We start from the raw sequence: 12,497 nt of genomic DNA on the forward strand, positions 1-12,497 counted from the left end.
TAATGCGCTATACACCGGTTACGGCGTTTTTTTTTTGCTGTGTTTCACTCGCACTCACACATCATCGTACGTGCTCAACTGCTGTGCTGTCATGTTATCAAACGAATCAACCCTAAATGCGAACCCGGTTGTCTTTCTCCACCCCCCCCCTCCCCCATCCCCCTCAACCCAACCGACCAGCACAGCGTCATCCGGCTGTTGCGTCGTTCCGTTTTGCGATTTGCGTGAGCCGTGAGCTTTGTCCGAGCTGCGCTGATGCTGGAGCGATCAGTAACGGATTGGACGCGTACGCGATCGTGCGAGTTGTGCGCACGTAACGAGGCGAGCGTACACAGTACACGGGAAGATCTCGATCGCGTAATTGAGTCAATCTGCTAAGTCGCGAAGCTTTGGCGGGTGCGGGTGAAGCTTTGGCCCAAAACAACGTCTAAACACACGAAAGATATTGTCGAAAGTGGAAGAGTTCTGAACGTGATCGCTAATCGCTTCTTTAAACAGAGCATCATACAGTGTGTAGTACTTCTGCTTACATCCATTTTCTTTAAACGAGCATAATCTTCAATAAACAGGTCTTTTCCTGTGTGAGGGGTCTATTGTGATGGTGGAACGCACGGAGGTCGCAAAGTTTGCTAGTGAAATTGACGCAATATAGTCGTGCCCGCTCTCGGGGGAGGTGATACTGCATTCTGAAGTGCCTTGAAGCTAGTGCGTGAGCTATACTAAGAGGCTGAATTTTGTTGCATTGGAGTAGTGATTGGAATTAAACGCCTCCCGAGTGGGATCAATAATCACATAAAAGCCCTGTTCGATAAATCCTCTCTCTATCTATCTTTCTCTCTCCTTCCTATAAGCCAGTGTGTGAAGTGTGAAGTGCTCAAGCTCCCAGAAGCATCGAAGTAACGTCCAAAAACGGGTAGGAGGAACGGGTTGTTCTATACCCAACAACCGTTTCTGTTTGCAGTAGCTGCTGCTGCTGCTGCTGTTGTTGTTGTTGTTGTGGCGTACAGTGGCCGCGTCTAGCCAGCCAGCCGCTGATAACCATCAATTAGGGCTAATGCAAATTACACAGCGACACAGCGACGCAGCGAACCTGGAACAATGATTAATATGCAGCAATTACTGTCCACGGCCACGGTGGTGCGGTGCAGTGGCCGGCGGTCTGCAGTGGGCGTCGGTGGCGCACCGCTACGGCACGGTCCGGCGTCCGGCGGTCGGGTCGCCCACGTGGCCCTGCTGCTAGCGGCGGTGCTGATCGCGGTGTGCGGGTTCGGGTGGACCGAGGGCTACCTGGACGACCGGCAGCCGGTGTATCTGGAGGCGAAGATCGGCTCGTACGTGATACTGGACTGTCCGGTCGATTTCCCGCAGGACGAACCCATCCCGTACGTGCTGCACTGGAACAAGGATGTAAGTAATCCCCGGGCGGGGAGCGAGAGAAATTTACGATAAAAATTCAATTACGTTCCATGCTTCGGTTTTTGGGGTGATGCTGGGGAGTGCATAAAGGAATCAATACACGACAGGGAGAAAAGTGGGTCGAACATGCACGATTCAATTTGTGTGGTGTAAATTGTTGTAAAACCCATAAACACCATCCCATCGGGCACTGTCCCTCATCCAATGGCTTAAGGGATGACTGATTTTTCCAGTGCAATAACAACTTTCAAGAGGGAAGGTACCTAACCCCAATATGAACAAATTAATCAAACTGTCGGTGGACAAGAAGACACGCTCCCAGTGCCCGGTGCTCTACCGGATTGTTCACGTAGAGTCGTGTCTTTAATGCGGCAAATGCATCTCACATCTAGCCTCCCCTGCCTTCCCTTTGGAGAGTATCATTTCATTGACCGTAAAGTTTAAGGTCAAATTTATTATTATTTGTTTTACGCAACAGTGTGTGCAGGCGCGAGCGAGCGCGCGCGCGCTTGCTCTTGTTGGCCTCTCGCGCCTGGCGGTTCTATGATCTCTCCGGGTGCATCTATGATCCTCCACCGACTGTGACTGTGTGCTCTTTTCTAGAATGCACGCTTGTTTGTTTGCTGTTTTTTTTTCATTTTCATTCATGTCTCATGCAACAGGAAGCGATGCCACAACCGCTGCAGCCCGCGGCTCGCAGTGGCTCGCGTTGACGGTTGACAGGCGGCAAAACGTGACGTGCACGCGAACGCTTTGCAACATGCAATTTGGATTTTACAATCGGTGGAATGGGAAAAGGGAGGGGGGATGGGAATGAATGAAAGCAAAACCGGGAAAGATACACAAACAAAAGGTCCGCCCTTGCTTCCAGCTTTCACCGTTCCGCCCGAGGGCTCTTAATCATATTGGTGATCGTGAAAGCGCGGCGCTGATGGTTTTATGTGCACGCTGCATTTTAGTACACAATCAGCCACACACACACACGCGTACGTTCCATTGCGTGTCATGGGTGTTGAGAGGGGATGAGATAAAATTTTATGACGTTTTCATTTAGTGGCCACGCCGCACCACCCTCAAAGCCACCACCGGGAGCGGATTTTGGATAATCGGTACGGCCCCCCCTTTTAAGAGTGACACCAGCCACGGGTGGGTTTAATGCTGCCAAAAATGAATTGTTTTATCGGCGGATTATGTGGTACGGGCGCAGCAAATTAAATGCAAACAACCGTGGGAGGGGAGTTTTTTTCCCTCTTTACAACAAAGGCAATATCGATTTACTTTGTTTTGCAGCCAACGAATGGATACTTTCGGCTCGAAAGCTTATCCGGCAATCATTACTGTTATGTGTGCAAGAGATAAAATTGCATTTATCTCGTGGTGTGATAAAAAGAAGGGAATGTTTGAGGGATTTTAGCCTACAGCTATGAATATTTTATGACGGTTTAGGATTACAGCAATATTTTTTAAACATTTGCAACCCATGACCCATGATGATATTTTGTGGAATATTGTAGTGTAATACGGATTTAAAAATATGTTGAACAGATTTCAATTGACGAAAATCATTCCACAGAAGCTTTACACCTTTATCATGGGACACGAATCCAATGCCAATCAATTTGAATCGATGAGCGGTTAAAAGACTTTTTCAAGCACTTTAATTGTCCAAAACGCATAAAAATGTTTAAAATTAAGTCCTTTCCGTGGAAATTTCCTTTAATTTCTCGTTCAACAAATTTCTCGTTTCAAAATTTTCCGTTCGCCTTTCCGTTTGAGTGCCGTGATCAGGCTATTAATCCGACAAATAATATCATAAATAACACCATAATAGATACTTTTCCCAGAAGTCCCATGATGCTTCCCATTATTTATTGCATCGATCATCGATGTATCATAACAACAAATGATAAGGCATCAACAATGCTCCAAAGCTATATGGAGATGCGTAGATCCCAGCACATTCGAGACAAATCTTATCTGATATTGTGCAAAGCATGTTCTTTATACCCGTTGTTAGACATTTTAATTAAATATTATGTTCATTTCACAGAACTCCTTCAATCCAAACTAAGTATTGAATAACATTCATCCATTACGGTGAAATATAAATTGGAATACCGTACATTTCCTCCATCGATTCAAACCGAACAAACCTCAAATTGAATGTTTCCTTTGTCTTTGTGCTCGATTGTGGAGTTTTTAGATGATTGAGAATATTGATCAATAAATTGTGTTGATTTCTTACTCTTGGTTGTAATGAAGAAAAGAAAGCAGGGACTCGTTGGTATGGAACAGATTATTATCATCGGCAAAACTGCTGCGAAACGTAACCAAATATTATTGAAATTCCACAAAGACAGTTATACTTAAAACTGTGCAAAGTTTGAGGGCTAAAGTATTCCAAATAAATTGATAGACCGGGGTCCAGAGTTCCATTTGAATCACAGTTTAATCACAGCTTAGTGGAGTCATTCGCTTAAAAAGATCAAATAGCTTACACGGTGGCAGTATCGAACAAAAAAACTGAACCCAAAAGTACGACACCAACTAATTCTAATAAAATAAAATAGTAATATAATAGTAATAAACTTCTTCTTTTATATGGCGTAAAGTCCTACGCGGACAAGCCACAACACACAGCCGGATAGTCAATCCTTGCTACGGGGAGACGGTCCATTCTAGGTTTGAGCCTACTGATAATGCATTTAAAGATAGTTCTTAATTTAGAATTGATAGACTTTACAGGAAAATAAATCAGATGTAAAATGAGTGAGTTGATATTGACCTACACCCTAGAATCTGTGGAAGGAATTATTGATTTGATTGTCATGTCCAATATTGAATCTACAACGTACAAGATGTATTTCCGAGGTCTCTATCTCCACACTCAGATATTCAAAAGACTGGATTCCTATCCCAGGGTACACCTCTTGTCGTACTACTAGAATCAATTATTCATCTTTGATGGATTGATTGTTTGATGTTTGCTGATGCTTCCTCACTATTGTATAAACAATATTCTAGAATAATCAAGAAATTCCATACGTTTGCTTCACCGTACATGACTGATGTACTATACGAAATACAGAAGCAGATTTTTCTACAATATGATGTCCTTAGCTCTATCGAATAAATTTGCGTATCTTCTTGAATTATACACAATTCCCTTGAACGGCTAGCCCGAAGTGACATGACTACCGTTCTACCATTCTAACCCAAACTATCCCCTCCCACTGAAATCGCATTTGCGCGCAGCAGCTGGACAATCAAGCTAGTGTTTATTTTCACTTGAAATTAACGAGCTTCCGTGCAGCTTATAAACATTTCAGCTCGCTTCAAAATCCGTCCCAATTCGAGCGGATCTTCTGGGTTTCCACCGAGTCCACCGAGGGGTTTTGGCGATGCTCCTTCACTGTTTTCTTGCCATTAATACCAAACAAACAGATGGAAGGAAATAAACAATCGCTGGTACGCAAGTGATTACCCAATTTTCCGACCGCTGTCATGTTCTCTCTCCCTTCTTCTCACCCACGATACGGTCGCGGTTTGAGCGACACAGACACACACATAGAGGGGCGGCCGAGGAGGCAGTCGTAGCCCGTCGGATCGTAATTAGCAAAAGCGCACGCGAGTCGCATTAATTTGCGCTCAAAACACTAGAAGCAAAAATCAATTCGCGAGCCCAGTTTCGCACAGTTTCGGACAGATTCCGGGAGCCGGTCGCCCCGGCTCCGTCCGGCTTCCGGCTACCGTCGAAGCCGCACGCAAACACAAAGAGCACATCGCAAGGGGGGGAGACCAGGGGAGAACAGTGTGCAGGAGTGCTGCGACCGAGATGGGAAAGCAGGTTTATGCAAATGCAAATGAGAAATCTTGTGCAAGCGGTTTAGGGTGTGGACCAGACCAGACCATACACGCGGCCAGCCGGACCGCACCGTGCCGGACAGCACAGCCGGTGACGAAAATGGACGGGGCGAATGGATAATAATGGAAGAAATACACACGTACATTTGGACGGGTACGGGTTCGGTATTGGGACGTACTGTTTGCGCTTGACACTAATTGAAACTGTCACCGAATGTGGGCAAGCGGTGTGGCTTCTGTCACATGGGGTGGGGATAGTTCTTTTTTGTGCTTTGTTTTGCTTTCTGCGATAGTGGAGGGCATTGTGGGCGTTACATTGTTTAAGTTTTATTGCACATTATTATGTTTGGCACTGTTTTTTTTAGTGTTAAATGACAGTTGTAGTAAGCCGCTTTGCATGCAATTATTTGCTGCTCTCATACAAATGCAGAGTCGAATGGTGTGATGTTTTTGCACCATCTACTAACCGTTAAAATTCCAAAATACATGAGATTGTTGAATATAATATTAAAGTATACTTATTGTTTAATTTTACTGAATCTCACTGAATAAAATTTGCAACAACATATTTTTGATAAAAAATGGTAAAATTTCACCTTTTTCTTAGTATTACCATTGTTTGTACAGGAGAATCATCGATTTGCACAAAGTATAATAGTGTTTCTTTCCTGACATGGGGCACGGTCCTGGCCTGGCAAACTTGAGAACAAGTTGTGTTTGTTTTCTCAACTCAACGTGTTTCAATTCCCTGATGCAGAACATACACCTCTTCCAGCGATCGGCAAAGTACGGCTCACGAGCCGCATGTGGCTCGTTGATTTCTAAATCCTTCATATATTTCATAGAACGTTCAAATATTTTTTCTCTTGGTTTATCTATTCGACTCGTAACGAGGAACTCTAAGAATACTTTTGTAGAAATTGGCCCTTTCGGTCGAAAAGTTTGCCGACGGCTGACCTAAGTATTACTACCCCTTAATCTCCTATCCCAGTGTAGGTTGTTATGCTAAGCAAGCAAATAGCGTGTGTGTATTATCGAAACATTCACCTATATGAAAAATAAAACATATAATACCAGATAACTCCTCATTCACGCATTCAGAGCAAAAAGTCCTTCTGAGAATCATCCTCTCGACAGTCTCAGGAAAGGTTTTGTCAGATTTGGAAATGGTCCGTATTTCAGAGGCAAATGAGAGAACTGATACTATAAAGGGCGATATAGTCCTAGCTTTGTGACAGGTTATTTGTGGTGAACTAGTTGATCAGGGTGTTGACCTTTGACCCGAGGCAGGTGAAATCTTGGATGACATGAAAAGTACGTTTGTCTTGTCCGTACATTATCACTAAGTAGATGAGAACTCGTTAGTGCCACACATAAATATGGCCTTTGCCTCGTTTATCTGCAATCCGAGGTTCTCTGTCACCTGGCCGATCGCTTCGTTGACCTTGGCTACATAGAAGAGCCAAAGACCCGTATCGTCAGAAAAGCAAAAAAAAAACATTTCAATTGTTAAAAACCAGTTATTTAATAAATTGAATATTCAATTGCGTCAAGAATGTGGTATGTACAAAGCTCTACGACAACTAGAACAGAGCAATTAAAAACTTTCATAATTCATAAAAATATCCTAAAGCCGAAACTGCCTGAAACAAAATTAATATTTGCTTTAGCCATAACCATTTTTATAGGCAGTCTTCAAGTTATTTCAACCGTTATTACCGTACATCGAATGTACTTTGATATTCTGACAAAAACTAAGATATCTTACACCCATAACCTAAATCATCTTGACCATTTCTTCGTCCGTCTACAGCAACATTCCCTTTCCGCAAGATTATATTGAGCGATTTTAAAGTGTTGCAATTTTGCCCCTTGGCACACGCGATCACCCCCAAAATAAGCTACAATAACCTTGACATCCACTTTTCGGCTCGATCGCGTACCATTCCCCGAAACCCGAACCAGCTCAAACTCGCCCAGCCTACTAACCGACATGTACGCATATGTTCTCATCAGCTTCTGCCCGCAAAACTGCCGCCCAGCCAGCACAAGGGCAAGCGTTTGCAAACGGCTTACGGTCGGCTTAAATGATATTGTCAATAAATTCATTACCATTTCTAAGACAGCATGACCTTAATTCGATAATGAATGGGATGCTGCGGTCGGTACGCCATTTCGCAAACGACTCACGGGTGCAATGCTGAGTCGCTGTGTGTGTGTGTGCGTGTACGTATCTGTCTCCTAACATTCGTCCGGGTTGGTTTTGCCAATTTAACCGGGATGAACACCATCGTTTAACGGCGCGCTCTGGCGTGGCCGAGGGTGCGTGTTTTGCCGACCGTCGGCGGGCCGGAACCGTTCCATTTCTGTTGTTCGCTGGCAATGGCAATTATCATTTCATTGGTGTCAGCGATGAAACGATGCCCCCGGTGGGACCGGGGTGAAACGTGACAGCAGGATAAGAACAGATGACTATCTTAACATCCAAGTTTGCTGTTTTGGCGTAGCCGCGGCAGGGAGAAAATCAACCGACCCGTGGACAGGGCGGGCATTGCGTGCGACATTCGCTCGCGGAAGATTAGGTTCGGGCAGGGTGGGATTCGTTCGTTTCAGCATGTTCTCATGCCATTTTTCGGTGCGAAAGTTCAAATCGGCATTAATCATAATTCGTTGTTGGATTGGACCGCTTGAACTCGGGCTCAGTTTGATTGCTTTGTAAGACATTCTTGTTAACGGTTTTCGGCGCGATTGTTCCGCTCTGACACTTCAATTAACAATTTGGCGTTGTTATGATTGCAAATGAATGTTTACACAAGTGAGGAAGGAGTAGTTGGTATTAGAGTTAAACTCATAAACGATTTCTTAAAACAAATTAAAGAAAAACTAATACGTTAATTTCTCCTTCTACAGAACAAGCCTGTCTTTACTCTATACGATGGCGTGCTGAACGCTTACGAAACCTTCATCGGACGTGTGACGCTCCTCAACAACGACATACTCTACGGCAAAGCGTCCCTCAATTTGACCTCGATACGCGAAAGCGACAACGGCTGGTACGAGTGCAAAGTGATCTTCCCGAACCGTGTCCCGAACAAGCGCAACAATGGCACCTGGTTTCACATTTCCGTTCTAGGTAAGTAATTCTACATTCAACGATACCGAATTTACATTAATTTTGCATCTCCAACACAGGCGGAACACTGTTGCGCATTCCACCCGTCAACCAGACCGTACTGGAAGGCGATCCAGCCTTTTTCCACTGCGTCGTCCAGAATCCGGAAACGATGTTCGTCGAGTGGTACAAAGACAATGTGTCGCTGTTGGAATATTACGATCTGGCCCATCGCTCGATGATGGGTCCGGACGGTAGTCTTACGATCAACCCGACACAGATGAGCGATCTTGGGTTCTTTACCTGCGAGGTGCGCAACTCTGCCAACGATACCCAGTCAGCTAGTGCCTACTTGAACGTACAGTGTGAGTAGTAGAAACAGTAGTCTTTGTTGAGTTTCGCTCCTTAATTGAACCCATCTTTTACCGTCTTAATCTCTTTAGATAAGGCAAAGGTAGTGTACGCACCGAAAGAGGTTTACATTCCGTTTGGTGAGTCGGCCGTGCTGAACTGTCATTTCCGATCGAATCCACCGTTGAAGAATTTGCGCTGGGAAAAGGACGGGTTCCTGTTCGATCCGTACAATGTGCAGGTAAGGTTTGAGGTACTATCATTGTGAACACAAGCGGTCATGGTATATGGTTTATAGCTCTATCAGGCTATGAAACAAAGGGTTCAGTTGACCACAGCTTAACAACACGCCATTAAATGCTACATGGTGTGAAATAATGTATTGACCACAGGGTTTGTAACGTTCCATTGATGGCTTTATGTCAACTCTCCGTGCTATCACTAAATCGAGATGGACCACAAACAGGATTAGGATTAAAATGTGTTGGTTCTTGACACAACCCTTTCTCTTTAGAGTTGTCATAGACATCGCAGTAATGGATCCCACTATTTCCTTATCTGAAACAGAGTTTCTAAATGTGGAAATATAATAACTTTAAGAAATGTAAACAGTTTGAAGTGGATTCTTTAAGTCTCTGCTGGGCTTTCATTATCCAAAGATGGAATTCTCTATATTACGTGAACAGTTCAGTGAACAACGTGCTTAAATCTTACAAATCGCGTTTGACTTCCTTTTTCCACTGTCAATACATTCTTCTTCGTTTTCACTAAAAGTTCTTCTTCTAAGTTAGGTTGAATATTGGACGTGTTGAACTCTATCATAAAAAGCTATTTTGTACGACAACCGAATTCAATCGTATAATTGCATAATTTAATTAATTGTGGAATACTTCAAAAAGCTAAAGGCCGGGCTACATCGACCGTACTCCGTAGTGTAATTTTGATTTTCACTAGCGCACCTGGCGGAAGCTGGTGGAAGCTTTTTTTGGTCAACAAGGGAATGGTCTTGCCGGATCTCAAAATTAAGTTGTTTTTTAATTGTTTTTTTGCGAAAATGGTTGCAATACTTGCACAACATATCGATCTATCAATTGCATAGCTTTTCCAGACCAGTTTATGTAAAAAACATGGAAAAATAACATATTTTATGAAGCGGCTACAAATTGTTTGGCAAAATGCTTCAGTCAACCGCCGCCAGATGCGCTAGTGAAAATCAAAATTACGCTATGGAGTACGATCAATGTAGCCCGGCCTTAACATTTTCTGCACATGATTCAAAACGCTCAGACATTTAGGAACTTTTCGGGGAAAAGTTGAGTTTAACGCAAAGTTCTGTTATCCCTTTCCATTACTACATTGCAGGGTGTATTCTATAATCGCAATGGAAGCCTCCAGTTTGACAAAGTAGACGACTCACACGCCGGCCGGTACTCCTGCACACCTTACAACGATCTCGGAACCGATGGACCCTCACCGATCATCAACGTAATCGTGCAAAGGCCACCGTTTTTCACCATCAAACCGAAGCTCGTGTACGTCACCAAGATGGGCGGTACGGTCCAGATGCACTGTGATGCACGGGATCGCGACGGCTATCACATTCCCCAGATAACGTGGATTAAGGTAGGATGCAGAGAAGAATTTAAGAATTTAAATTTAAGTGTTATAAACTCACCTTGATTGTTGTGTTTGGTTGTGTCGTTTAGAAAGATGGTAGCCTTCTGCCGTACGGTCGATTCTCCGTGAACGGAGGCAACATAACGATCGAGGACATCGTTGAGTCCGATCGGGGAATCTACGGCTGTCAGGCGACGAACGAGGCGGCCACCGTCACAGCCGATGCAGAGATTATGATTGAAAACGTGTCACCGCGAGCACCGTACAATCTGACCGGCAACAGTACGGACACCTCGATCACGATCCGCTGGGCGCCGGGCTATATTCGCCAGTACCTGGAGTACATCATCTGGTACCGGTTAGCGGAAGCGCCCGAGTGGCGAACACTCAAGGTAAATGATAAGCATGTCCTGGAGGCAACGATCACCAACTTGCAGCCAGCACGGGAGTACGAGTTCATGGTGCTATGTCAGGACAACTACGGTGATGGAATGTTTAGCAAAGCGTTCCGTTACTTTACCAAACGTGAGTATCTCAAAAGTCGCATTCGTTGGAAAATATCTTTTCAACAAACTTATTGTGTTATTTGGTTTCCTCCCTGCAGCGACTGAGTTTGAGCAACCGGAAAATGGACTGCAAGATGCACTGCTCCAGTTCAGCCAGATCGGATCGCCGAGAAACTTTTACGTGCGCAAAGAGCAGGACAACTTTGTGGCCCGCTGGGAACCGCCGGAGCTCGGGCTGGATCAGCTTCGCTTCTACATTCTGCGCTGGTGGATCGAACCACAGCACAAGCTGCACGGTAGTGCAGAAACATCCGAGACGCATTATATACGTAAGTGTGACTAACTTATAGCTCGTACCTCGTGCACTTTAATTGACTCATCAATCGCCGGAATTTTTTTTTGTTCACAGTTGAGCAACTCGATGAAGATGAGATGTACACGATCCAGGTGTTTGCCCTATCGACCACCAACTACACCAGTGGCAGCAATGAGTACGAGCTGTATGTCTACCCTTACCGGCGTGTCAAGGTGATGACGGTTAGTGGCGTGCTGATACTGCTGTTCTGTCTCGCCGTCATCAGCACGTTGCTCTACATGAAGCGGAAACGAATTCGGCAGCTGCGTGAAGCGGAAAATATGAAAATATAAGCCATAGAAACGACCCAAACCGTTATATAAATCCTTTGAAAAGACCAAAAAACACTTACGCGTCAACTCTTTGACACACACATACACACACAGACATCCCCACCATACAGCCGCATGTTAAGCAATGTCGTCCAGGGATTCGCCATGCTCAGATACGTCTCCATGGCCATGTGACCGTTGTAGTCCTTTTTTCGATACTGACCTGCCGAAAGTTCCAGCTGCCCCGTTTCGGAAGTAGTGTGTAGTGTTCGTTTGTAGTAGATATTATCGTTTTAGCATAGCGGAATATAATATGATAGGAAAATACGAAACAAAACAGTATGAAGCACCAGGAGAGCATATATTAATAAAAGTGTTAATCGTTGAACGTTGAGAAACTGCGGGTGTTGCTGCCAGCGGAAAGCTAAGTTGATGCATTGGATGCAAAGTAGTTGAAATCATACTCAAAAAAAAAAAAAGAGGAGACAGGTGCTATTGGGAAGCAGTAGAACGATGTTGTTTATCTTTAGTGCGAAACAATGAGATCTTGTCATTAACTAATAATAAACGAATTAAACATAAGAAAAAGGATTGCCATTTGTGTGTTTCCGTTTCTTTCACAGGTTGTTGAAGGAAATAACGTTCAAGAATCTTATTTCAAATAGACTATGACATACTTTATATCACTTTCTGAATTAAGGTATTCTATTTTCAAAAGATTTATTATTCTTATTCTTGTTTAATTCGCAACGAAATTACTGGAAATGTTGGATACAAACTACTAAATTTTAATATTTTTTTAAATTATTTAATTATACAGGTTTTCTTACGATTTATTGGTTGGTTCCCATCGATTTTTGGTGGGTACCCATATTTTTTTGGTGCGTTCCCACGATTTTTGGCCATTTCCCAGAATTTTTTAGTCCAATTGTATAGATATCCCATTGGAAAATACCAATAAATTATGGGAACGAACCAAAAATCTATAGAATACGATAACAAAT

At 43.8% G+C, this 12,497-nt stretch overlaps 1 protein-coding gene across 1 annotated transcript; it reads left to right on the plus strand.

Moving 5' to 3' along the window:
* Window positions 1-264: 264 nt before the first annotated feature.
* LOC120902627 (protein borderless) lies at window positions 265-12,075 on the plus strand. Its single transcript, XM_040311508.1, has 8 exons — window positions 265-1,407; window positions 8,191-8,413; window positions 8,473-8,757; window positions 8,836-8,984; window positions 10,106-10,366; window positions 10,450-10,885; window positions 10,965-11,195; window positions 11,276-12,075. Exons 1-8 carry the CDS (start codon window positions 1,099-1,101, stop codon window positions 11,512-11,514), a joined length of 2,133 nt encoding a protein of 710 aa, XP_040167442.1. The 5' UTR covers window positions 265-1,098; the 3' UTR covers window positions 11,515-12,075.
* Window positions 12,076-12,497: the final 422 nt, after the last annotated feature.

The sequence above is a fragment of the Anopheles arabiensis genome, chromosome 3 (genome assembly GCF_016920715.1).
Source record: "Anopheles arabiensis isolate DONGOLA chromosome 3, AaraD3, whole genome shotgun sequence".
Lineage (NCBI taxonomy): Eukaryota > Metazoa > Arthropoda > Insecta > Diptera > Culicidae > Anopheles > Anopheles arabiensis.